The sequence below is a fragment of the Ceratocystis lukuohia genome (assembly GCF_044167205.1).
Source record: "Ceratocystis lukuohia strain C4212 chromosome Unknown Supercontig1_pilon, whole genome shotgun sequence".
NCBI classification, from domain to species: domain Eukaryota; kingdom Fungi; phylum Ascomycota; class Sordariomycetes; order Microascales; family Ceratocystidaceae; genus Ceratocystis; species Ceratocystis lukuohia.
This window is the reverse complement of record NW_027263520.1, coordinates 3,039,098-3,065,821: the sequence shown is the minus strand read 5'-3', so window position 1 is coordinate 3,065,821 and position 26,724 is coordinate 3,039,098. Positions and strand designations below refer to the sequence as shown.

At 52.0% G+C, this 26,724-nt stretch overlaps 7 protein-coding genes across 7 annotated transcripts; 5 read left to right on the top strand and 2 right to left on the bottom strand.

The window, feature by feature from the left end:
- Positions 1–545: 545 nt before the first annotated feature.
- On the top strand, positions 546–3,926 carry HOO65_010767 (Chitinase 1; the record flags this gene model as incomplete). The annotated part of the gene is made up of 1 exon (XM_070999795.1): positions 546–3,926. One exon carries the CDS (start codon positions 546–548, stop codon positions 3,924–3,926), a length of 3,381 nt encoding a protein of 1,126 aa, XP_070862589.1.
- A 329-nt stretch (positions 3,927–4,255) lies between these two features.
- HOO65_010766 (putative double-stranded RNA/RNA-DNA hybrid binding protein) lies at positions 4,256–4,510 on the bottom strand (the record flags this gene model as incomplete). The annotated part of the gene is made up of 1 exon (XM_070999794.1): positions 4,256–4,510. The coding sequence occupies one exon, from the start codon at positions 4,508–4,510 to the stop codon at positions 4,256–4,258; it is 255 nt and encodes an 84-aa protein (XP_070862588.1).
- Positions 4,511–6,931: 2,421 nt separating this feature from the next.
- Positions 6,932–10,291, top strand: HOO65_010765 (Chitinase 1; the record flags this gene model as incomplete). The annotated part of the gene is made up of 1 exon (XM_070999793.1): positions 6,932–10,291. The coding sequence occupies one exon, from the start codon at positions 6,932–6,934 to the stop codon at positions 10,289–10,291; it is 3,360 nt and encodes a 1,119-aa protein (XP_070862587.1).
- A 3,853-nt stretch (positions 10,292–14,144) lies between these two features.
- HOO65_010764 (Endochitinase 1) lies at positions 14,145–17,006 on the top strand (the record flags this gene model as incomplete). The annotated part of the gene is made up of 1 exon (XM_070999792.1): positions 14,145–17,006. One exon carries the CDS (start codon positions 14,145–14,147, stop codon positions 17,004–17,006), a length of 2,862 nt encoding a protein of 953 aa, XP_070862586.1.
- Positions 17,007–17,377: 371 nt separating this feature from the next.
- Positions 17,378–17,843, top strand: HOO65_010763 (putative double-stranded RNA/RNA-DNA hybrid binding protein; the record flags this gene model as incomplete). Its single annotated transcript, XM_071006212.1, has 2 exons — positions 17,378–17,403; positions 17,498–17,843. The coding sequence occupies 2 exons, from the start codon at positions 17,378–17,380 to the stop codon at positions 17,841–17,843; spliced, it is 372 nt and encodes a 123-aa protein (XP_070862585.1).
- A 989-nt stretch (positions 17,844–18,832) lies between these two features.
- On the bottom strand, positions 18,833–21,713 carry HOO65_010762 (ATPase involved in DNA repair; the record flags this gene model as incomplete). Its single annotated transcript, XM_071005408.1, has 2 exons — positions 18,833–21,445; positions 21,555–21,713. The coding sequence occupies 2 exons, from the start codon at positions 21,711–21,713 to the stop codon at positions 18,833–18,835; spliced, it is 2,772 nt and encodes a 923-aa protein (XP_070862584.1).
- A 2,824-nt stretch (positions 21,714–24,537) lies between these two features.
- HOO65_010761 (Laccase abr2) lies at positions 24,538–26,553 on the top strand (the record flags this gene model as incomplete). Its single annotated transcript, XM_071005584.1, has 2 exons — positions 24,538–24,847; positions 24,914–26,553. 2 exons carry the CDS (start codon positions 24,538–24,540, stop codon positions 26,551–26,553), a joined length of 1,950 nt encoding a protein of 649 aa, XP_070862583.1.
- Between the last annotated feature and the right edge of the window lie 171 nt (positions 26,554–26,724).

Here is a 26,724-nt window from a genome sequence, read left to right as displayed (position 1 = left end):
GTACAAATTGACTCCAGCCAGGGTCGTCGATGAGGTAGAAGGCAGGACAAGAACAATAAATGCAAGGAAAGGAATATATGAAGCTTAATGGTAGAATATAACGCCGCAAGTGATTGGGCAAGTTTAAGTCAAGTGAATAAAACTGCAAGCTCTATAGATGCTGTGCACAAGCAAACCGACCTAACTCCAAATATAGTTCACGTTTTCATTCGCCGCCTACCCTCGCATTCTTCGGATGCATCGAGCAGGCAGGCCTTCATTTGTCTTGTCGTAGGGCTCATCCATGCTCTTGATCTCTATATAAGGACTCCTCTTGCTGTTTTACCAATCCTCACTTCTTCTGTTCTGATCACCATCTACTGGTCTTCCTCTCCCAGTTAAGCCCGCTCACTTCTGCATTCATTCATTCATTCTTGCATTGCAGTATCACTGCCCTTTAATATTTTGCATCTTTTCATCTTTTGTTCCTTTGTCTTTGCATTTTCACATAATCACATCTAATCTATCCTTAATCTTCCAAGCATTTACACTCTCTACAGCTCAGAATGGTCCGCCTTTCTGCCCTGGCTTCGGCCTTGGCCATGTGGGCTACCACTGCCGCTGCCGCAGCAGCTAGTGGTACTGCCCCTGGTCTCGGCGCATACAATGCTCTGTCTACCGGGGCTTACATGGCCGTTTCCACCGGTTCAAGCAGTCCCTACAGTACTACCGCCACCACCGACAGCTCCGACCCTGCCCGTTACATCATGTACTTCGACCAGTGGCATACTAGCGTTCTCCCGAACAAGACCATGACTGCTGGCATTACCCACGTCGTCATGGCCTTTGCCGAGCCCCTGGTGTTCACTACAAACCCTATCGGCGAATATAAGCCTCACATGGAACTAGACAAGGTCCGTGAGATGTTTGATGAGGACGTCAAGATTAGCATGGCCGTTGGTGGTTGGGGCTTCCTCGTTGGTTTCCGCGAGGGCGCCCGCTCTCCGGAATCTCGTGCCCTGTATGCTAAGAACATTGCTGCTACTGTCGAGAACTTTGGCTACGACGGTGTTGATATTGACTGGGAGTACCCTGGTGGCAACGGCGAGGACTACAAGCAGGTGCCTAACGATCCTTCTGAGATCGAGGCCTACCCTCTGCTGTTGGCCGAGATCAAGAAGGCCATTGGCGACAAGGAGCTGTCCATTGCTGTTCCCGGTCTGGAGCGCGATATGATGGCTTACACACCCGAGAAGGTTGCCGCTATCAACGCTGTTGTCGACTATGTCAACGTCATGACTTATGATCTGATCAACCGCCGTGACACCCTCTCAGACCACCACTCTGGTATCAAGAACTCGCTGGCTGCCATTGACACGTATATTGAGCGTGGTTTCCCCGCCTCCAAGCTGAACTTGGGTATTGGTTTCTACGCCAAGTACTTCACTCTCCAGGATCCCAAGTCCTGCACGCAAGCCATTGGCTGCCCTCTGGTTCTTGCTGAAAGAGACGATGGCTCAGATGCTGGCACCTCAGGTGTCCTAACCTTTGAGGCCTCTTCCTTCCCTGTCTTTGTCGACCGTTCCAAGCTGACTCTCTCTCCTGACACCAGCTGCGGCGGCTCTACAGGATATACTTGTGGCGATAAGAGCTGCTGCTCGAAGTGGGGCTGGTGTGGTGTCACCCCTGGCCATTGCGCTACTGGCTGCCAGTCCGACTTTGGTCACTGCGGTGATTTCCCCGAATCTAACGAAGTTTCCGACAAGGCTACTTTTGACAATGTCAGTGGTACTAAAGAGACCCCTAAGACCTCTCAGTTGACTCTTTCTCCTGACACTAGCTGCGGTGGTGAAACCGGCTACACCTGTGGTGAGAGCAGCTGCTGCTCGAAGTGGGGCTGGTGTGGTGTCACCCCTGGCCATTGCGGTTCTGGCTGCCAGACTGGCTTTGGTCTATGTGACTCTGACGCCCCTAAAGAGGCTCCTAAAGAGGTCGAGGCCCCCAAAACCGCCGAATTGGCTCCTTCTCCTGACGGTAGCTGCGGCGGCAAAACTGGCTACACTTGCACCGGCAGCAACTGCTGCTCGAAGTGGGGATGGTGTGGTGGCACTTCTGAATACTGCGGTGCTGGCTGCCAGACTGGCTTTGGTCTCTGTGACTCTGACGCCCCTAAAGAGGCTCCTAAAGAGGCCGAGGCCCCCAAGACCGCCGAATTGGCTCCTTCTCCTAACGGTAGCTGCGGCGGCAAAACTGGCTACACTTGCACTGGCAGCAACTGCTGCTCGAAGTGGGGATGGTGTGGTGCCACCGATGACTTCTGCGGCGCTGGCTGCCAGCCTGGCTTCGGCCGCTGTGACTCTACTGATGCCCAGGCTCAGTCCCCAGCCAAGTCCTTCCGAGTTATCAAGAGGGATGAGATCACCAACACTCCTGATGCTCCCAAGGCCACTGAGACTCCTGATGCCCCCAAGACCTCTAAATTGACTCTTTCTCCTGATGGCACCTGCGGCGGCGAAACTGGCTACACTTGCACCGGCACCAACTGCTGCTCGAAGTGGGGATGGTGTGGTGCCACCGATGACTTCTGCGGCGCTGGCTGCCAGGCTGGCTTCGGCCGCTGTGACCCTGTCTCTGATGAAAAAGATAACAAGACTCCTAAAGTGGTTCTCTCTCCTGACGGCAGCTGCGGCGGCGAAACTGGCTACACTTGTAGCGCGGGCAACTGCTGTTCGAAGTGGGGATGGTGTGGTGCTACCGATGACTTCTGCGGCGCTGGCTGCCAGCCTGGCTTCGGCCGCTGTGACCCTGTCTCTGATGAAAAAGATAACAAGACTCCTAAAGTGGTTCTCTCTCCTGACGGCAGCTGCGGCGGCGAAAATGGCTACACTTGCACTGGCACCAACTGCTGCTCGAAGTGGGGATGGTGTGGTGCCACCGATGACTTCTGTGGCGCTGGCTGCCAGCCTGGCTTTGGTCGCTGTGACTCTACTGATGCCCAGGCTCAGTCCCCAGCCAAGTCCTTCCGGGTTGTCAAGAGGGATGAGATCACCAACACTCCTGATGCTCCCAAGGCCACTGAGACTCCTGATGCCCCCAAGACCTCTAAATTGACTCTTTCTCCTGATGGCACCTGCGGCGGCGAAACTGGCTACACTTGCACCGGCACCAACTGCTGCTCGAAGTGGGGATGGTGTGGTGCCACCGATGACTTCTGCGGCGCTGGCTGCCAGCCTGGCTTCGGCCGCTGTGACCCTGTCTCTGATGAAAAAGATGACAAGACTCCTAAAGTGGTTCTCTCTCCTGACGGCAGCTGCGGCGGCGAAACTGGCTACACTTGTAGCGCGGGCAACTGCTGTTCGAAGTGGGGATGGTGTGGTGCTACCGATGACTTCTGCGGCGCTGGCTGCCAGCCTGGCTTCGGCCGCTGTGACCCTGTCTCTGATCAAAAAGATAACAAGACTCCTAAAGTGGTTCTCTCTCCTGACGGCAGCTGCGGCGGCGAAAATGGCTACACTTGCACTGGCACCAACTGCTGCTCAAAGTGGGGATGGTGTGGTGCCACCGATGACTTCTGCGGTGCTGGCTGCCAGCCCGGTTTTGGCCGCTGCGACACTCTCTCAGCCGCAGTCAAGCCTCGGGCCGCAGTCAAGCCCAGGTCCATGATTAAGTCCCGGGCTGCTGAAAAGTCCGTAGCCCAGTCCTTCAAGGAGGCCTTCGAGAATGGTAATGAAGACGTTGAAAACGGTGGACAGTGGTATGTCGACCCTGAGACTGGTCTTTTCTGGACCTGGGATACTCCTGCTCTGGTTGAGCGCAAGTTTACCGAGATCATTGCTGCCAGAGGCCTGGGTGGTGTTGCGGGCTGGAGTCTGGCTGAGGACAGCTACGACTGGCGTCTGCTTGCGGCCATGCAGAAGGGGGTCAGGAACATCAACCAAATTAACTAGTCTTGAGTTGCTTTATGGCAGCATGTGTTAGAAAGACCCAACATCCACGTTTCTTTCCACGCCGATGGTCTTGTCCTGTCTCTACAATCTCTTTCTCCTTTTCCAGCGTCATACACAGGTCTCCTTTAGGCACCACAGTCCATCTCGGGGAGGATCGATCATAATAGAATGGCTTATATAACTTCAATAGACTGCAAAGTGGAATTCATATCATGTCACCGCCACGTCGCACTTGGTCCTTGTGCTATCTTGATCTGTAGTAAGAGGGCAAGTTGAAGTTGAACTTCGGCCGGTCCGTTTTACTACTCCCAAATTGTCGGCACACAGGTTTAGGCCTTCCGCTTGTGGGGGGCGACTTCAGTGGCAGCTCTAACTGCCTTGAGGCCAGCAATAGCTTCTGCATCCGCCACTTCCCTGTGTCTGCCGCATGAGCGCTTGCCCTGTGCGAGCACCTTGCCTGGGTAGTAGACAGCGCAGCCTGTTCCAGTGTCTCCATCACTGTTGCGTGAGCCATCTGAGTAGGCCCATATCGCATTGTGTGACTCACTCGTTGCTGAGCAGGTCTGGGCGAGCCTTGAATGCATTTTCCTTGCGTAGTTTCTGTGCTACCGACTCGGCTGGTCCTTCCTGTTCCGGCCGTAGTTTTGCCAAGTCCCTGATCGGGTGTGGCCGAGGGCCTTTGCCTTGTTGATGCTTCCGTCAATTGTCGTCTAGTACAAAGGGTGGTCTGCATTGCATGTCGATCCCCGTATTCCTCCTGCCCACAGCATGTCCTGGCAGATGATTGTCATATTCGGGAATGCTGCAAATCTGTATGGGTTCTTTTTGCTTATGCTTGATGAACAAGGAAGGAAACTCTGTGTAGAATAGATCTTAAATGTTAGATCAGTCAATTTATTAAAGAGATAACTACCACACTACGTCCTTGGACTTCACCCCTTATCTATTGCTCATGAGGATTCATGATTGATGATAGGGTGTCAACCCTATCATGGATCTTCAGCCACAAGGCGTATGAATAAGTGGGGCCTGTATGCGACGCCACTTAACCTGGATAGTGCGCCACGCAACACTCTGTGACAAGACTTGTTGTGACAATTTTGCACAGAGAATATATTCACTTTAATCTATCTACTGAGAATTCTAGGACTAGTTATAAATGAGTGATGTGGGTCAGTCACGTGGCAGTGCCACAGTGTGGCTGAGACTACGCCTGTCACAGAGTTTCCTTGCTTCTTCATCAAGCATTAAGAATCAGAAGAATCGACATAGATTTTTAGGATAGCTATACGTACGAGACTCACGTATCTATATGCGTCAACGTGAGTGATTATAGCGCTTGTTTACTGTGGTCAATAGCTGCAGGGTTACAACTGCCATATCATAGACGCAGGCGTAACACCCACAAGCGCTAATGGTGCGCATGTTCCTATGCCTTCTCCCTATGAGGTTTCAACGTATGACGAAGAGTAAAGGAGAGAACAAGTGGATCCGGCCAAGACGGACATGGACGCGGAGTCGGAGACGGTGTAATTAGTAGAAATAGACAGGGGGCTTAACTATAAATGTAAGAGAAAAAAACGGAAATTAGCCCATGGACAGCATCCACCCCCCGTTCGCCTTCCCCTTCGTCGCCGTTAGCCATTGGCACAGTGTCTTTTTCGGGCCTTTGATCGACATGCCCTGATTCCCTCGGAAGACTTTGCAAGATCTTCTCTTGGCGAACCTGCTTTGCCCCAAATAACGCTGTTAGAGGCTCCATGACGTCCCATGAAAGACAGGTCTCTCATATGCATGCGTCCCTGCCACTCGGGTCAAAATACTCTCCCGAGGATGCAAATTGTGCCACTTCGGAATACAGACGACCCTCTAGCAGTTCTGTCCAGCTTGTTGCGTTGAAAAGTCCTGGTAAGCTGTGTAGTTCACACCCAGATGTCAAGGCTCCTCCTCACTAACGGTAAAACTGAAGATTGGAACTCCGAGAGCCAACCTATGTGAGCTGCTTGATTGAACGCGGCATATATGGATTCTTGAAGCTTGATCAAATGGTGATTTAGGTCTTTTTTTGTCCTTCCTCTCGGCTGAATTGTTGCTGTTTCTAATGGAGAGTTCGCATAGTGCTTACAAACCGCCAGCTTTTGTCGGGGCCTCTCCACGTTTACCTCGCGTTTAGTCTTCTCAAGGGGTCTGTGCTAGGCGCCGCCGAGTAGAACTTGCAGTCCCAAAACCAGAAGCTAACAGCCGCCGAAAGCACAAGCAGATGTCATGGTATATACAGTATATGCGGTATAGACGACATAGAGGCTATATCTATGGAGACAGTACAGGGAACTGGGGATCTAGACAATGCAGAGAATATAGACAGTACACAGGATGTAGACGACACGCTGAGCTAATCTACAATACAGCCATGTTGTCAAATCACTCAAACCATAGGATCTCAGAGACAAATTGCTTTCACTCGAAGTCGTCAATGATGTAGAAGGAAGGGCAAGAACAATAAATGCAAGCAAAGAAATATATGAGGCTTAGTCGTAGAATATAACGCCGCAAGTGATTGGGTAAATTTAAGTCAAGTGAATAACATTGTAAGCTCTATAGATACTTTGCACGAGAAAACCGACTTAACTCTAAATATAATTCATGTTTTCATTCGCCGCCTACCCTCGCATTCTTCGTGTTGATCAAGCAGGCGGACCTTTATGTGTATTGTCGTAGGGCTGATCCATGCTCTTGATCTCTATATAAGGACTCCTCTTGCTGTTTTACCAATCCTCACTTCTTCTGTTCTGATCACCATCTGCTGGTCTTCCTCTCGCAGTTAAGCCCGCTGACCTCTGCATTCATTCATTCATTCATTCATTCATTCATTCTTGCATTGCAGTATCACTGCCCTTCAATATTTTGCATCTTTTTATCTTTTGTTCCTTTGTCTTTGCATTTTCACATAATCACATCTAATCTATCCTTAATCTTCCAAGCGTTTACACTCTCTACAGCTCAGAATGGTCCGCCTTTCTGCCCTGGCTTCGGCCTTGGCCATGTGGGCTACCACTGCCGCTGCCGCAGCAGCTAGTGGTACTGCCCCTGGTCTCGGCGCCTACAATGCTCTGTCTACCGGGGCTTACAAGGCCATTTCCACTGGGGCTTACAAGGCCGTTTCCACCGGTTCAAGCAGTCCCTACAGTACTACCGCCACCACCGACAGCTCCGACCCTGCCCGTTACATCATGTACTTCGACCAGTGGCATACTAGCGTTCTCCCGAACAAGACCATGACTGCTGGCATTACCCACATCGTCATGGCCTTTGCCGAGCCCCTGGTGTTCACTACAAACCCTATCGGGGAATATAAGCCTCACATGGAACTAGACAAGGTCCGTGAGATGTTCGACGAGAACGTCAAGATTAGCATGGCCGTTGGTGGTTGGGGCTTCCTCGTTGGTTTCCGCGAGGGCGCCCGCTCTCCGGAATCTCGTGCCCTGTATGCTAAGAACATTGCTGCTACTGTCGAGAACTTTGGCTACGACGGTGTTGATATTGACTGGGAGTACCCTGGTGGCAACGGCGAGGACTACAAGCAGGTGCCTAACGACCCTTCTGAGATCGAGGCCTACCCTCTGCTGTTGGCCGAGATCAAGAAGGCCATTGGCGACAAGGAGCTGTCTATTGCTGTTCCCGGCCTGGAACGTGATATGATGGCTTATACACCTGAGAAGGTCGCCGCCATCAACGCCGTCGTCGACTATGTCAACGTCATGACTTATGATCTTATCAACCGTCGTGACACCGTGTCGGGCCACCACTCTGGTGTCAAGAACTCGCTAGCGGCCATTGACGCCTACATTGAGCGTGGTTTCCCCGCCTCCAAGCTGAACTTGGGTATTGGCTTCTACGCCAAGTACTTTACTCTCCAGGATCCCAAGTCCTGCACTCAAGCCATTGGCTGCCCTCTGGTTCTCGCTGAAAGAGACGATGGCTCAGATGCTGGCACCTCAGGTGTCCTAACCTTTGAGGCCTCTTCCTTCCCTGTCTTTGTCGACCGTTCCAAGCTGACTCTCTCTCCTGACACCAGCTGCGGCGGCTCTACAGGATATACTTGTGGCGATAAGAGCTGCTGCTCGAAGTGGGGCTGGTGTGGTGTCACCCCTGGCCATTGCGCTACTGGCTGCCAGTCCGACTTTGGTCACTGCGGTGATTTCCCCGAATCTAACGAAGTTTCCGACAAGGCTACTGTTGAGAATGTCAGTGGTACTAAAGAGACCCCTAAGACCTCTCAGTTGACTCTTTCTCCTGACACTAGCTGCGGTGGTGAAACCGGCTACACCTGTGGTGAGAGCAGCTGCTGCTCGAAGTGGGGATGGTGTGGTGTCACCCCTGGCCATTGCGGTGCTGGCTGCCAGACTGGCTTTGGTCTCTGTGACTCTGACGCTCCTAAAGAGGCTCCTAAAGAGGCTCCTAAAGAGGCTCCTAAAGAGGCCGAGGCCCCCAAGACCGCCGAATTGACTCCTTCTCCTAACGGTAGCTGCGGCGGCAAAACTGGCTACACTTGCACCAACAGCAACTGCTGCTCAAAATGGGGATGGTGTGGTGGCACTTCTGAATACTGCGGTGCCGGCTGCCAGACTGGCTTTGGTCTCTGTGACTCTGATGCTCCTAAAGAGGCTCCTAAAGAGGCTCCTAAAGAGGTTGAGGCCCCCAAGACCGCCGAATTGGCTCCTTCTCCTAACGGTAGCTGCGGCGGCAAAACTGGCTACACTTGCACCGGCAGCAACTGCTGTTCGAAGTGGGGATGGTGCGGTGCCACCTCCCAATACTGCGGTGCCGGCTGCCAGACTGGCTTTGGTCTCTGTGACTCTGACGCCCCTAAAGAGGCTCCTAAAGAGGTTGAGGCCCCCAAGACCGCCGAATTGGCGCCTTCTCCTAACGGTAGCTGCGGCAGCAAAACTGGCTACACTTGCACCGGAAGCAACTGCTGTTCCAAGTGGGGATGGTGCGGTGCCACCTCCCAATACTGCGGTGCCGGCTGCCAGACTGGCTTTGGTCGCTGTGACTCTACTGATGCCCAGTCCCCAGCCAAGTCCTTCCGGGCCATCAAGAGGGATGATACCACCAACACTCCTGATGCTCCCAAGACCACTGAGACTTCTAGTGCCCCCAAGGCCACTGAGACTTCTGATGCCCCCAAGGCCACTGAGACTCCTGATGCCCCCAAGACCTCTAAATTGACTCTTTCTCCTGATGGCACCTGCGGCGGCGAAACTGGCTACACTTGCACCGGCACCAACTGCTGCTCGAAGTGGGGATGGTGTGGTGCCACCGATGACTTCTGCGGTGCTGGCTGCCAGCCTGGCTTCGGCCGCTGTGACCCTGTCTCTGATGAAAAGGATGACAAGACTCCTAAAGTGGTTCTCTCTCCTGACGGCAGCTGCGGCGGCGGAAATGGCTACACTTGCACCGGCACCAACTGCTGCTCAAAGTGGGGATGGTGTGGTGCCACCGATGACTTCTGCGGCGCTGGCTGCCAGCCTGGCTTTGGTCGTTGTGACTCTACTGATGCCCAGGCTCAGTCCCCAGCCAAGTCCTTCCGAGTTATTAAGAGGCAAGAGACTACCAACACTCCTGATGCTCCCAAGGCCACTGAGACTTCTGACGCTCCCAAGGCCACTGAGACTCCTGATGCCCCCAAGACCTCTAAATTGACTCTTTCTCCTGATGGCACCTGCGGCGGCGAAACTGGCTACACTTGCACCGGCACCAACTGCTGCTCGAAGTGGGGATGGTGTGGTGCCACCGATGACTTCTGCGGCGCTGGCTGCCAGCCTGGCTTCGGCCGCTGTGACCCTGTCTCTGATGAAAAGGATAACAAGGCTCCTAAAGTGGTTCTCTCTCCTGACGGCAGCTGCGGCGGCGAAAATGGCTACACTTGCACCGGCACCAACTGCTGCTCGAAGTGGGGATGGTGTGGTGCCACCGATGACTTCTGCGGTGCTGGCTGCCAGCCCGGTTTCGGCCGCTGCGACACTCTCTCAGCCGCAGTCAAGCCTCGGGCCGCAGTCAAGCCCAGGTCCATGATTAAGTCCCGGGCTGCTGAAAAGTCCGTAGCCCAGTCCTTCAAGGAAGCCTTCGAGAATGGTAATGAAGACGTTGAAAACGGTGGACAGTGGTATGTCGACCCTGAGACTGGTCTTTTCTGGACCTGGGATACTCCTGCTCTGGTTGAGCGCAAGTTTGCCGAGATCATTGCTGCTAGAGGCCTGGGTGGTATTGCGGGCTGGAGTCTGGCTGAGGACAGCTACGACTGGCGTCTGCTTGCGGCCATGCAGAAGGGTGTCAAGAACATCAACACACCCACTCAGACCTGAGTTGCTTTGTAGCCGCTCGCGTGTGCCAGACAAGACATAACACATAGCTTAGCCGAATATTCATCACATTAGGGTTATAGCTGCAATACCTGGTCAGGCGAGGGGTTCTTAGTAATAATTTTCCGATATTTTGATGCGCGGTGGATTAAACCTCTTATCCTTAATAACAAACGATTTATTCTCAATAACCACAAAGCGCATTAATTACCTCATTTTAAGAGAATTCCTACTCGCACCTGAAAATTTATTGGCCCACACTAAGTGTTAAAATTGGTCCTTATTTTTTATGTATTAAGTTAGAAAAAATTTCTTTTTCCTGTCTCTACTTATGTAGCACCTTTTTTTCCACAGATAAGACCCAGTCTTATCTATTTACCCGAACTCTCTCCGGGGCACTCGTGGACGTTTTCTCAACACTAAGTAATTGAGCCAATCACATGCCTAATTAAACAAAATATCAGCCAATAAAATAGCCGTACTAGCTCCACTTTACAACATCCCTTTCCTCCTCAATTCAAGAAAGTGCACTCTGGGCCTCTTGCACCGAGTGTTGTATGTAGCCTCTTCCTATCCCTCTGCCTCCTGTGGTGCCTTCTTTGGCTATGTAGCCAGTGGCATTTGCCGTGTTTCCGTTTTCACTTTGCCTTGAATTGTCTCCATATCCTGCCGATCCAGCGCCGCAAGGCTATCGCCATACTCCCATTGGCTGAGTTGGCGCCGTACTGAGGCAGCTGTATGGTGGGAGCCTTGATCTGGAATCGGCTGTATAACATGGGATGGTAATGGGATCACTAGCCACCGATACGAATCAATTTCGACCTTCGCAATGGCTTCTTTGCTGTCGTTTTCTACCAGAATTTCATAGGCACAAGGTACCCAGATTTGTAGCTTCTCGACTCAAGTTTGGTTCCACTTTAAAAAAATATTGATGGCTATTTGATTGGCTAGATTCTTGTCAAATTAATTCGTTATGTGATTGGTACTTACTTGGCAGTGTGTGGGACATTAAACTTTCAGGTGCGAGTAGGAAATCGTCATGGTGCGAATAGGAACTCACTATTTTAACTACGCCATCCGGGTTCAGGGGTTATATCTGTAACATGAGCAACCTGGTGGAGAAATACAGGGCAGCCCGCACCTAAATTAGAGTTGTGCGACTTTTACAGTAGCGCCTTGCTAGCCTAGCATCAGTATCTGCCACTGGGCTTCTATTTTAGACCGTGTGGCACGGCGTTATCGATGGCATTTCGACAGCGCCTATGGCAGCACACATTCTTCATCTTGGATTTGAGTAACTTCAACCTTGGCTATATCGTTAGCGCTAGGTGCAGCTGGATTAGTTGCAGGATTGAACAAGCGCGCGACAGTTTGGGCCTTTGTGTACAAGCCCCTTATGTTCACAGCAAAAGCAAAGAAGTGTAGAAAGCAGAAAGAGGCAGAGACAGGCATTGAGCGGAAATAGACATGGGGATGGCCTGAAAAGTAACATAAAAAGAGAAACATCATGACCCATGAAAAACACCCCCGCCGTCGCCATGTCCTTCTTCAGACCCTTGCTCGACATACCCTGCTTCCTATGCAGGCTTTTCTACAAGATCATCTCTCAACAGGCCCGTTCGGTTATTAATCACGCCGGCTTACATGCGCCGCCCCATTTCCTCCATGCACACCCCTCCCTAAGATGGCAACGTCTACATGCGCTCCCCCATTTTTTTCCTGGCAATTACTACGTGAGCGGGCATCAGATTTCATGCACTCTGATTAGCTGGAAATATTTCTGTTAGTGTATTCCATGCTGCGAAATTCTGCCAATGTACCTTTCACAGTGGCTAATCCTATGGCTGTTCCTTACACAAAGGAATGTAGAAAGGAAATTCACAGCAGCTGTATGTAGTGTTGCTACTTGTAAAGAATCCTCGAGATTTGGCTGGCTGTTAGTGGCCTTTGTGGGGCCTGTACCGTAGGTCAAAGCCAATCAGAGCGCGTAAATTTGATGCCCACATAAGCATGATGCCCGTGTAGCAAAATGTGATGCCCACGTAGTAATTGCCAAAGATATAGCAGAAGCAGCAGATGGAGACAAACAATGAAGTGAAAATTATGCACTTAATAGCTCTGAATATTTAAGAGGGCATGCCTTCGAAGTCGTCATATGGCCAAACTGATGACACTTGCTACATTTTGAAGCTTTCCTTTTCGCAGGCCCAACTTTCTCAAATCCAGACAGCTCGCACTTCGTACTTGTGACCGGCCGGCTAAGTAGATGTTTTGAAAGTCAGGCACTTCCATGGCTCTAATTCTACGTTGTCTGCTACGTCGTCTGCTGTGTTCTTTGCATTTACCGAGCTTCAGGCGTCTGCTAAAGTGTCTGCCTGCCTCCATCCCCAGCTGATGTACCTGATGTATCTGGTCTATTTGGTGTGGTGTATCTGCTTGCTGCATCTGCATCGCTGGTAAGGGGTCACAATCTTGCTTAGGTAATCCAAAAAAGACTAGGGTAGGGGCGCGCATTTAGGCGTCGCCCAGGGTCGCCAATTAGGTAATCAGAAAAAAACTTGGAGGCGCATGTAGGGGTCGACAGCACCCATGGTGTCCCGTGCAAGATCAGTCTCTATGTATACTTGTTGCCACCAAATACTATCCCGGGTACGCACGGGCTACCATCTCGGAATATCTACGACCCGATGGCCCAGGAGACTCCAAGCAACTCTGTCTCTGTTGACCCACTCACCGCGTTGAAGAGCCCTTTCAGGCTGTGCAGTCCACACCCCCAAAGTCAAGGCTCCTCGCTAGTCACATTGCTAAAGGCTAGAACTTCCCCAGCTAGACCTAGTGCAGCGCTAGCTAAGCCTAATCAATGACCGCTCAGATCTATTTGGATCTTCGAGCAGCTAACTAGCTGTTTCTTGTGCAGGATTTGCATATCTAGCTTTCATCGGGGTCGACCGGCCTGCTCTTCGCCATGGTGCCCATGTCTTCAAGCCCTACCATCTAGTGCTTAATAGGGTTTACAGCGTCAAGAGCATAGCTGCCACGAGAATCGAACAAAGGCATGGGTAACAAAGAGCATGGTGATGATGCAGGGGTCTAAACCTTGCTGCAGAGAGATAACATTTAGAGGATTTGAACGCCGCATCCTATGACATGACTATGCCGACCTGCAATGCAGACATATATGTCTACGTGACATCAAGAGAATGCGACCCCATATATAAATCTTCTCGGTTAAAGTTCTTGAGAGATGCATTGAAAACGTCCAATCAACATTGGGGGTTTATGAAGCCGATCCTCTTGATGTATAGCACAACAATCACGATAAACGTTGTATACGACCTAAGCGACTGAGCCCAAATACAATCCCTGCTTTCTAGAGCCTACTGCTTAATCAATTAGAAGATTCCTGACCGTGGCCTGGTCCTTGGCCAAGCCATGCATGGCTTTTACAGGCTTTGTATATGGCTTGTGCTCAACGCACTGGTATAATTTGCCATACGCCTCATGGACTTGCCTGTCTGCTCTCGGCTTTCTCGCATCCATTCATAGGTGCTGTATGCGTCTTGTCTTGGAGGAGCTTGTCCATTGTCATGATCTGTATATAATATGCTTTCCTTTCGTTGTTTGAGCGACTGTTATATCTTCTGTTCCAAACAACCATCTTCTGGTCTTCTGTTCGCAGTTAACCACTAATTCATTCATTCATTCATTCATTCATTAAAACTTCTTGCATTGCGGTATCGCGACCCTTTTCTCTTCTGCATCTTTTTATCTTTTGTCCCTTTGTCTTTGCATTGTCACATACTCACATCTAATCTATCCTTAATCTTGCAAGCGTTTACACTCTTTACAGCTCAGAATGGTCCGCATTTCTGCGCTGGCTTCGGCCTTGGCCATGTGGGCTACCACTGCTGCTGCCGCAGCGGCTGGTGGTACCGCCCCTGGTCTCGGAATCTACAATGCTCTGTCTACTGGGGATTACAAGCCTGCTTCCACCGGGGCTCACAAGGCCGTTTCCACCGGTTCAAGGAGTCCCTGCAAACCTCCCCCCATCACCGAAAGCTACGACCCTGCCCGTTACATCATGTACTTCGACCAGTGGCACACTAGCGTTCTGCCCGACAAGGCTACGACTGCCGGCATCACCCACGTCATCATGGCCTTCGCCGAGCCCCTGGTATTCACCACAGACCCTATCGGCGAATACAAGCCTCACATGGAACTAGCCAAGGTCCGTGAGATGTTCGATGAGAACGTCAAGATTAGCATGGCCGTTGGTGGTTGGGGCTTCCTCGTTGGTTTCCGCGAGGGCGCCCGCACTCCGGAATCTCGTGCCCTGTATGCTAAGAACATTGCTGCTACTGTCGAGAACCTTGGCTACGACGGTGTTGATATTGACTGGGAGTACCCTGGTGGCAACGGTGAGGACTACAAGCAAGTGTCCAACGATGAGTCTGAGGTCGAGACCTACCCTTTGCTGCTGGCTGAGATCAAGAAGGCTATTGGCGACAAGGAGCTGTCTATTGCTGTTCCTGGTCTGGAGCGCGATATGATGGCTTATACACCCGAGAAGGTAGTTGCCATCAACGCCGTCGTCGACTATGTCAATGTCATGACTTATGATTTTATCAACCGTCGTGACGCTGTGTCAGGCCACCACTCTAGTATCAAGGACTCTCTGGCTGCCATTGACGCCTATATTAAGCGTGGTTTCCCCTCCTCCAAGCTGAATCTAGGTATCGGATTCTACGCCAAGTACTTCACTCTCCAGGACCCCAAGTCTTGCACTCAAGCCATTGGCTGCCCTCTGGTTCTTGCTGAAAGGGATGACGGCGGAGATACTGGCACCTCAGGTGTCCGAACCTTTGAGGCCTCTTCCTTCCCTGTCTTTGTCGACCGTTCCAAATTAGTTCTATCTCCTAACACCAAATGCGGCGGCTCTACCGGATATACCTGCGGCGAAAAGAGCTGTTGCTCGCAGTGGGGCTTTTGCGGCAACACCCCTGACCATTGCGCTACCGGCTGCCAGCCTGACTTTGGTCACTGCGGTGCTTTCCCCGAATCTAACGAGGTTTCTGACAAGGCTACTACTGAGAAAGTCAGCGGTACTAGCGAGGCTTCTAAAGAGGACGAGGTCCCTAAGACTGCTAAACTGACTCCTTCTCCTGACGGTAGCTGCGGCAGCAAGACTGGCTTCACTTGCACCGACAACAACTGCTGCTCACAGTGGGGATGGTGCGGTGTCACCTCTGATTACTGCGGTACCGGCTGCCAGACTGGCTTTGGCCTCTGTGACTCTGACGCTACGTCCCCAGCCAAATCTTCTGACGCTCCTAAGGAGGCTCCTAAAGAGGCTGAGGCCCCTAAGACCGTTGAGTTGACTCCCTCTCCTGACGGTAGCTGCGGCGGCAAGACTGGCTTCACCTGCACTAACAACAACTGCTGCTCACGGTCGGGATGGTGCGGTGCCACCTCTGATTACTGCGGTACCGGCTGCCAGACTGGCTTTGGCCTCTGTGACTCTGACGCTACGTCCCCAGCCAAATCTTCTGACGCTCCTAAGGAGGCTCCTAAAGAGGCCGAGGCCCCTAAGACCGCTGAATTGGCTCCTTCTCCTGACGGTAGCTGCGGCGGCAAGACTGGCTTCACTTGCACCGGCAACAACTGCTGCTCACAGTCGGGATGGTGCGGTGCCACCTCTGATTACTGCGGTACCGGCTGCCAGACTGGCTTTGGCCTCTGTGACTCTGACGCTACGTCCCCAGCCAAATCTTCTGACGCTCCTAAGGAGGCTCCTAAAGAGGCCGAGGCCCCTAAGACCGCTGAATTGGCTCCTTCTCCTGACGGTAGCTGCGGCGGCAAGACTGGCTTCACTTGCACCGGCAACAACTGCTGCTCACAGTCGGGATGGTGCGGTGCCACCTCTGATCACTGCGGTACCGGCTGCCAGACTGGCTTTGGTCTCTGTGACTCTGACGCTCCCAAAGAGGCTCCTAAAGAGGACAAGGCCCCTAAGACCGCTGAATTGACTCCTTCTCCTAACGGTAGCTGCGGCGGCAAAACTGGCTTCACTTGCACCGGCAACAACTGCTGCTCACAGTGGGGATGGTGCGGTAACACTGCTGACTTCTGTGGTACCGGCTGCCAGACTGGCTTTGGCCTCTGTGACTCTGATGCCACGTCTCCATCCAAATCCTCTGACGCTCCTAAAGAGGACAAGGCCCCTAAGACCGCCGAATTGAAACTTTCTCCTGACGGTAGCTGCGGCGGTGAAAATGGCTACACTTGCACCGGCAGCAACTGCTGCTCACAGTCGGGATGGTGCGGTGCCACTTCTGATCACTGCGGCACTGGCTGCCAGCCCGGCTTCGGCCGCTGCGACACTCTCTCGCCCACTCTCAAGCCCCGGACTGCAGCCAAGCCCAAGTCCATGGTCAAGTCCCGGGCTCAAAAGTCCGTGGCTCAGTCCTTCCAGGAAGCCTTTGAGAACGGTATTGAAGACGTTGAGAACGGTGGACAGTGGTATGTTGACCTTGAGACTGGTCTTTTCTGGACCTGGGATACTCCTGCTCTGGTTGAGCGCAAGTTTACCGAGATCATTGCCGCCAGACGCCTGGGTGGTATTATGGCCTGGAGTGTGGGCGAGGACAGCTACGACTGGCGCCTGGTTCGCGCCATGCAGAAGGGCGTCGAGAACATGAACTCTGCCAACCAGGCTTAAGTAGCTTTGCGGCAGAATGTACTACCAAGAGATATGTGTTTTTCTACAAGATGAAGAGTTTATACTTCTTTCCTTCCAGTTGTGTTCCACCCACTCACCAAGTTTCTTTCGGGCGGTGTGTTCGCCTTATTTGCATTTACATTAGAAGGGTCTCTGGCCCATTAATTCATAGCTTTGCTTTCACTTGATCTTATTTTACTGTTTTCTTTGTGACCTGGACAAATGTAGACCTGTAAACTGTATAAATGAAAATCTGGGCGGTCTGTGCCTAGACCTGCATCAACGCTATGTGTGTCAGTCATGGGTTTCTATTCACCCTTCGGCGTCATAAGTACTTGGACTTGAGAGCGCGATTCTGATAAATACACACAATGCCCTCTAGAATGACGTGGGACAAGTGAGTGTGTGGTCGAACCGTCAACGCAACTTGACAACAGTAGCAATAAGCAATTATCAGGCCGAGTTAGAATCATTGGCTATCTAAGCGCAAGGCCGAACAAGTCGATGAGATGGGAAGGCGGATCCGACAACCTGGCCCTAGAAAAGCCAGCCGGCGAAGTGCACCGAGTCCCAGGACACTGCGAAGTCCCAGGACACTGCGAAGTCCCAGGACACTGCGAAGTCCCAGGCAATGAAGCAGTCGATCAGCTGGCCAAAGCGGGTTGCGAGAGCGAGGACCTTCTGGTCCCAAAGGCGGCAATGCCACTGGCGGCAGCAAGAAGATGGAGGAACGAAGCCTTTAAACCAGACTTCCAAGACTGGATAAAGGAAAACTGCCCGAAGATCAGACATCTTGGTGGAGCGCTGAACTGGCCGAAGCCATACGGAATCGGCTAGATGAAGGGGCTCCATAGAGGTGCGGTCGCCTGAATCCTAGCAGCACGCTCCGGACACGGCGGCTTCGAAGAAACTGTCCACGAGATTTGTACGAAAGCTCCTCACAGGAGACAAGAGTTGTAGATATCTGGCGGGAAAACCAGGTCCTAAGTGGAGGGTGTTCCGCATTGGGACGTGAGAGTGGACGGCGCGGCGAGAAGGTGATTTCTCGGAAGTGGGAGTGCCGAGCTACAAAATTGGGTTCCTTTGCTACTTTCCTTTTGCATTCGTTCTACGATATGTTCACTGCTTTGTCTGTTGTTTGATGTTTTGTTATTTTCCTTCATTCCTTTTGTTTTTTGCCTTTTTTACTTCAACCAAGGTAGAGCGGAAGCGAGCAACAAGTCAACTTGGGAGCAATGACACTTCGCCCGGCAAAACTCTACAGTAAACCTTGCGGAGGGTTAATTCCGTCCGGTAGCCAGTCCGGCGTCGTTTGATCTCTGCGATTCCCGTAGACGTTCAATATATTCAAGTTCAAGTTCAAGAACAGGTCGATGAAAGAAGAATATACAGGGAATTTCCTTCCCACACCATGGAATCTTCGCTAGTACACAGACCAACGATCCGGGCTCAGGTGCTAGACAAGAGGCATTGAAGGAATTTCTAAGGCATAAAATAAATAATAGAATATTTCTATTACGGAAAAAGAAAAGGGGGCTTAACTTGGTACAACAAATAAAGGATATGTAAGAAAAAAGAAATATGGTGATGTTAAGATGGTTAAAGCAAATAGAAAAAAATGAAAAAGGAAATTGCCATTTCCTCCCATTACGTCATTGTGTGGCCACCCAGAAAATAAAACACCAAACAAAGGAAAAAAAAAAAAAAAAAAGACAACCAAATACTACTGTTCGCCTTTATTTGCGCCTTCCGGTTGGAATAACCATTGTAGACCCTGTAACCCTAACATAGTAAAACAAAAAACACAGGTAATGTACTTGCCTTCATCAGGCGGCTCCTGTCGGTGGCGCTGGTGTCATCGGGCTTCGCATGCCAGCCGCACGTCGTAATTGGCGTAATTCCTCTTCGACCTTGCGTCGGCGCGTCTGCTCTTCACGCATGTCGTCCTGAAACTTGCGGCGTTCCTCGCGCATGGTCAGGCGGAATTGCTCGCTAAGCATGCTGGCGCCCTTGGCCAGGCCGGCTGCCGCTCCGCCCTTGAGCTTCTCCTCGTCAAGTGATTCCTGTAGCTTGGCCATGCGCTCGCGGCCGGCAAGAACTTCCTTGTCGAGGCGTGTGCGCACTTCCTCGAGCTCGGATTCAAGGGTACCCCGAGCCTGCTCGGCATCATCGAGACGTGCTTCGATTTCTGCCTTCTCGGTTTCGGCAGCGATGCTGACGCTAGTGATTTCTTGAAGTTGCTTAACCGTGGTTGCGAGCTCCTTGCGGAGAGTGTCCGTTTCAGTCTGCATCTTCTGCACCTCGAGCGTACTCTTCATAGCCGCAATATCCTTGGCGCGTTCGGCACGCGAGCCGTATGCACCGTCGAGCTCGGCCTGAGCAATAGTCAGCTCAGTTTTGAGCTCGGCCAGCATCAAGTTCATGCTCTCAAGCAGGTCCTCCTTCTCCTGCACCTGGCGGGTCTTCATATCAACCTCCTTTTGCTTGGCCTCCAAGGCCTCGTTGATGGCTGCCCGTGCCGTCACAGCTTCGGCTAGCTGTGCAGACAGCTCTGAGATCTTGGTGTCAACACCAGCCACCTGGACCTCAAGGTCCTTGCGCGTGGCCTCCGAGTGCGTTAGCCGAGCTTCGGCTTGTTGGCGCGCCACCTCAGCATCAGCCCGGCTAGCCTCTGCCGCGGCTGCACGGGTCTCGAGGTCGGTTGCTCTTTGCTGTAGGCCGTTGAGCTGGGTCTTGGTGGTCTCCAGCTCGGTCTGCAGGCTAGCAGCCTTCGCGTTGTCCTCTTGGCCAATACTGCGAGCTTGGGCGAGGTCCTCTACGTCGCGCAGTGCCGTTTGCAGCAGGTTTTCGTTGCGAGAAATCTCGGCCCGCGCACTATCCAGGTGGTCCTTAACCTCTGCTAGCTGCGTGCGCAGTTCGATGATTTCCGCCTGCTTGTTGTCTACTTCGCCTTGCAGGCGAAGGACCTCCTCGGCATCGGCTTTTTGGTTCAGCTCGCGCTGTTGCTTAATCTGCCTTTTCAGCACGACTTTTTCCTCAGCTAGACGCCGCACGCGCGTCGCCATGAAATTGACCTTGGATGTAAAAACAACAAAACTGTAGGGCTCATTGACGTCTTCGTCCTCCGCCTCCTCATCGTCTTCGTCTACCAGTCCCTTTTCAGCTCGCTGTTTTTTGCGGTCTTCTCGGTCCTTCTTCATAAAGGCGGCACGGGATTGCATGTTGTCCCAGATCATCTTCAGTTCGCCTTCGACATTGCCACTAGTGGTTGAAATACTGACAGCACCACGGGGCCCTAGTTCCTTTTCAGCTACATTAATGGCTCTTTCAAGGTAGCTAATCTCGTCCTCTAGGAGATTCCCCGTAGGACCTGGGGATGGCGGCTGGTCAGCGCCAGCAGATGCCAGCATGGCCAGAACAATACCGTTGATAGAGCGTAGTCTCGTGTGATTATCACTCTGATGGTCGTCTCCGTCGACACGCTGACCATTGCTAGAGTTATTAGACAAGCTGTACTCCTGCTCTTGACGTGCCATCTGAATCCCCTTTTCAAGGTAGTCTAGTTGAGTGTTGATAAAAAGTTGGCCTGGGGCGCCCCTGCGCGGCTGATCGGGGTACTCGGCGTTTTCGCCAGGGTTAAAGGCGATGATCAGGTCTCGCACGGCGTGGTTAATCGCGTCTAGTTTGCTTTCTGAGGTCTTCAGGAGCTGGTTTTCCTGGACGAGACGCGCATTGTCCTCTTTAAGTTGTTCGACGTCCTCGCGTAGTCGGGTTGTTTGCTCGCGGATGGGAGATTTGACGGGGATTTCCAGTCCGTTGGCGTGATGTCTGGGAAACTGCTTGGTGGTATCGAATTCGATATCGTCATCGGAGGCTAAACTGCTGCGGTTGGTCGAGTACGTGTAGAGGCTCTCGGGACTTCCAGGCATACCATTAAATAGATGCATGCCACTAGGGTTGTTAAGCAATTGCTGCTGCATCATCTTTTTATGTGAGGCGCGATGTGTAAGCTGAAGGATGGCGGACGTGTGCTCAAGGAGGCGGCGTTGCGGCTCGACAAGGCGCTTTTCTAGCTGAAACAACTCGGCCGCTAGTTCCTCGCAGCGTTTCTCAGCCGTCTCGCGCTCAGCCTCGGCTTCCCTGGCGCCTGCTATGGAGGTTAGGCTGGAGCGATTAGAGGTAAGACTACGACGCCGGGGGCCAGGCGTATATAGCTTAGTCATAGAAATGGCGGCATCGCGGTATTTTGTTTGCAGGGCTAGATTTGCTTTTGTTTGCTCGATGCGCTGTGAGATGTATTGGCACTGCTTTTTCAGGACGTCAACTTGGTCTTGAGATACAATCTGGAAGTTGCGGCTATCAGCAAGCGCAGTTTCGGTGAGAAGATGTATCTGAATAGGGTCCTTGAGGTCGACGAAGCTAGTGCTAATAGGGCGCGGCTGTGTAGAAGAGAGGGTCAGAAGAGGCAAAGTTAACAAGACAGCAGGAGGGCGAGAGATGTCGTTGGCGCCGGGGGGCTGGCTAAGTCGCTCGGCTGCTCGTACTTACCTGGGGAAATCTGGGGCTTTCTATGGGATAGTTGCCGTTCTGATATGAGTCAACCACGAGCTTTCCAGTGATCGGCACGGACAATGCAGTGGAATCATCGCGATGGGCCCCGTTTGGAGCTTGGTAGAGATGCGGTTGTTGTTGGGCGTATGAGGTCATGGCTGTGAGGTGAGTTGACGAGATGGAGGGAAAAGGAGGTGGTTAGAAATTAGGGACAGGGCGACGAAGGAGAGAAACCGTTTAGAAGCGCTCTTTCGCCGTAGACAAGAGGACACCCAGAAAAGGCGTCTAATATGTCGAAAAATGAGGAGGCCGGGAGAGAACAGGGCCGAGAGCGCGCTTTGGTGAGCGTGGAGACTGAATTTTTCGGGCTTGTCTATTGTAGTGGTTGCAGAAGATTCCAGATACACAGAGAGACAACGACAGAGACAGACAGAGACAGCTAAAAAGACAATCAGATTGTGTATGCCCCAAGCACAGTCGTGATTGCAATAATCTTATGCCGAAATAAGGGGGGAGAGAGAGCAGACAGTGCAGTGTATATAAAGAAGTCGCTCGTTCACGGCTTGTACCCAGCAAGCGGATATAGGAAGAGAAAAGCAGGGCACAAATTAAAACAAAATATATCGATAAATTTTTAGACAGTCATCTTCGCACAAAGCCGGAAGAAAGTTGTCGTAGTAGTGATGAGGAAGAAGCAGAAGACATGAAGCTTGACGCACAACAATTCAAAAAAGGGTAAAAAGGGTAAAAAGGGTACGAACCATCAACGATGCGATAGGGCCTGCAAAGGGCTGGCCAATCAGAAAGCGACAGTGGGGCTCTGTACCTCCTTCTTTCTTTCTTCCTTCCTTCCTTCGTGGTCTTTGTCCCTGCCGTTTATGCATCACAGGAAATGCCTATGCGTTTGAGCATGCGACACGGTGCATACACAGTGTATTATCTGCGGATGATCCTCTGCGGAGTCGCTGTGCTGGTTACTGCTATGTACTGTTTTTAGATCTGTTTCGCACGGCTCTCAAGCCCCTTCTGTTTAATCCGCCCTCTAAATTCGACGTCGTGAAGCCGTGCTTCACAATCCACTCTGGAAGAAGCCCAGCCTTGGCTCTTCCACCGTTGTTAATGCTGACACTGATGCTGACGACGCTGACACCTTGCGTGTTCTTGTTGTTATTTATGTCCATAGGGTGACACGAGTCTGCAGCTGACAGAAGCTGGTCTTTGCCCGACCATTGTTTCTTTCTTTGTTTGCGTCTTACAGGCTGAGGCCATGTTGGTCTTTTGGCTTAGTCCGTGGCTCTGTTCCTGTCTCTGCCGGTTGGGGGTTGTCCGACTTGTGTGCGTGTGTGTGTGTGTGTGTTTGTCTCTGCTCCAGCCGGCATTGCCCCGTTGATTAGCCAAGTCTCTCTTCTCTTCTGCCTGGTGACTGCATCTATTTATGTGCAATAAGACACCATGCCGTGTACAGGATAAGCAAGAAGGTAGCGCTCTTTCGTACTTGTGCAAATGCAAGTCAGCTTGCATCGTGTCTGCCCAGTCTCTTGAACACAACTCAGACACAGCACAGCCTTGCGCAGGATAGGCTTCCTGCTCAAACACGGACGAGAGTGTGTCAGAGACCTGAGGTTAATCTGGCGCTATCGACAAAGGTCTAACAAGGGTGTTTGTTCTAGCGTGCGGCACCGGGTTAGAGAGGCAGAGGCGGAACCACAACTAGAGCTAGAGACGACACGACACGACGGATATCGTCGCCTCTGTTCAGCCTCTCTTTTCTTTTCTCTTTTCTTCTCCCCTTAAAGCAGACCAATTCAGCCAGCATAGACACAAAAAGGGGACCCCGGACAAGAAAACATCCATTCATCTCTAGCTGCCTGCCCTGGTCAAAGGAAGGGGAAAGAAAACAAAAAAAGAGAAAAAGCAAACAACTCCACGGAGCACTCGAGGCCTAAACAAGCCTGACCCAAGCACGCAAGGCATGTGAATGTCAATGCCATCGAAAAGCCCTTTGTCAACGGAAACGTCAAAGCCTGAATGAGCCCAATGTCACCCTATTTTCAGGGACCGGGAAATGCGTTAGCGCTGCAGAATTCCACACTAAACTCCCCATCTACTGGTTGTTTGGAGCAAGCCTGAATCCGTTTATAGAGGGCTTGCAGGGTCTGAACAGGCCACTATGGGGTGCCACTCCCCCCTAGGATTCGGGCTCGGCTGTTCGTACTGACAACTCCGGACCAAAAGCATATATTACATAAGCACCATTATGTAGGAGCGCTTACACAACACCGAAACAGGAGCATGCCCCTCGGCACTTACAAAACCTAGGAATCTAATACCCAAAACGGCCACATCACAATCAAAGCCTCAGGCCACTATGGCAAGATTTGGTCGTCTCCAGAACACAAGAGCCGGCCAAGATGCTGAGATAATGGCCAATTAAACATAATCTAGGGGCCTCTGCTCGCAGCTATAACGTTGCCCCAGTCAGAGCTTTTCCTTGCTTCTAAAGGGGGCCTTCTCATTGCTCCCCAGCTCGTCCAAGGGGTTTCATAACAAAAGCATTTCAAGACACTTGGTCAATATTGGGTATCGTGGAGGGCGGCCGTTTAGTCAGCCAGGGATGGGCGCGCTGGCAATGATTTCTCATGATTTCAAACCCAAGTGCTTGAATTGGGAATGCCTAGAGAAGATCGTGGCGGCGGCTGGCGGACAAAAGCCCCTTAATATAAGCATATGGTAGAGGGAGAGGTGCATTTAACCTTCATACCAAAAGCGTGCGGGTCACGCACTTGCAGAATCTGCACATGTAGGCCTATCACATGCAGATTTGCCGTCCTGCGATACTATAAAGACTCTTGCACATCATTTCTGGGGCTGTCCACCTTGAGATGGACGGCGTTCATGGCCGTCTCGTCTCGTCTTCTTTCCTACTCATCCCCAAGCAGCCCGTTGCTTTATGCGTGTCTTGCTCCTTCCCATGTTCATAATGACGTCTTTCCCGCTATACTTGCTAGCGGTGCAGCTTTTGCTCTTGTCACTAGCCGGCTTGACCAGCGCCAAACCAGCTCTCCCCCATCTTCTCAATTGCCCTGCTAACGGCCACCATGGCTCTGGCCAGCCGCGAGTCTTCAACCTGGACATAACATGGGAGGACCATGCGCCCGATGGCTTCGTGCGCAAACAGTTCCTCGTCAACGGCTCGTTTCCAGGCCCCACGCTAGAAATGAACCAAGGCGACCAAGTGCGTGTAGTTGTGCGCAATAGGTCCCCATTCAACACCACAATCCATTGTCATGGTAAGCCTTCCCCCTAAAAAAACCACTGCGTAGGGTTGTCTGTGACCACATGCTAACTCCCTACAGGCATCGAGATGCTCAACACGCCCTGGGCCGATGGTGTTCCTGGCGTTAGTCAGCGCCATATCCAGCCCGGCCATTCTTACACATATGCGTTCAACGCTACGCAGTATGGCAGTTATTGGTACCACTCGCATACAATGGGCCAAATCGATGACGGTCTGCTTGGCGCCATTGTAATCCATCCCGGGAAATCCACGCCCACACCATACCATCTCATCGCAAATTGTGGAAAGGACTCCCTCGAAGCAGCAGACATTGCCGCTGCTGTCGCTGGTGTCCAGCCATTATTGCTGTCCGACTGGCAGCATATGACGAGCATGGAGCGGCACAATGTTAGCCTGGAAAGCGGTATCGAGATGCCCTGCTACGACTCACTACTATTCAACGGCCAGGGCTCAATCCAGTGCCTACCTCAAGCTGAGATCGACGCGCTGACCGACGATGCCCAACGGGCCTTTCTAACTCGTGGAGGCGGGAGCCGGTTGACAGCCAAGGGCTGCCTCCCAGGCGATGTCGTCGGCAAGGTCCTTGCCGCTGGATTTTCCACCAACCTTTCAGCCATCCCGCCCACTATTTTCGACACATGCGTCAACAGCAGCGGCTCGCAGGCTGTGCTCAGCTACTCGGCCCCTGCACAGAGCAAAATAAATCTCGGCATCAAGCTTGGTAGTAGCAAGGCCGCTACCAAAGGCCCTCCCGGGACATGGGTAGCCCTTGACCTGATTGGCGCGTTCGGTTTGCTTACGGCATCCTTCTCAATCGACGAGACGCCTATGTGGGTGTATGCTGTTGATGGCGCATTCATCGTGCCACAAAAGGTTGACGCCATCACCATCAGTCTTGGGGCCCGTTACTCTATCGCTTTCAAGCTTAGTAGCCCTGGTATCTACCCTATGCGTCTCGCTAGCATCACAACCGCTCAGACACTAGCAGCCCATGCCATTCTGGAGTATTCCACCCCTAGTCAAGAGGCCCAAGTCGCCGCATCCCAGCGTGGGCCAACTGTGGCGTCCATAACGCCGCGTGGTGCCGGTGTTGACCCTTCTGTAGTGTTTTTCAACCAGTCAGATATCAAGGCATACCCACCACAGGCCGTCTCGCCCACTGTGGACCAAACAGTCATTATGTATATGCGGGTGGCTGGCCACGCGCATGAGTGGGCATTGAACAGCACCATTTACCCTATGGCGCTTGACATGGTTGCGTCGCCGCTGCTGTTCGCACCCGACCCGCAACGACTCAACAACGTGACTATTACTACGCTCAACGACACGTGGGTTGATGTTATCTTCGTCACCGATACATATCCTATGCCGGCCCATCCTATCCACAAACACTCAAACAAGATGTTTCTGATCGGCCAGGGCCATGGGGCCTGGAAATGGGATAGTGTGGATGAGGCCATGGCCGACATGCCAGATCAGTTCAACCTAGTTGACCCGCCGCACCGCGACACTGTCGAAACGCTCGATGCTGAGAAGGAGCCTTCGTGGATTGTCGTGCGATATCACGTAGTTAACCCAGGCGCTTTCATGCTCCACTGCCACATCGAAACACACCTAGTCGGAGGCATGGCCGTAGTCATACAAGACGGGATAGACAAGTGGCCATCGGTACCAGAAGAGTTTTTGGCGATGGCTTGAAGCTTGGGAAGGGAGGGCAATCAGCTGCATTTTTTTAATTCCTACTATAGATAATAAACTGTCAAATAACCCTAGCAGTCCTGTACATATTTCAGGGTTAGTTAGACCTAATACATTTTTTGCGCAACATCACTATGAAACATGGTCAAGACAAATATTTGTCATAATTCA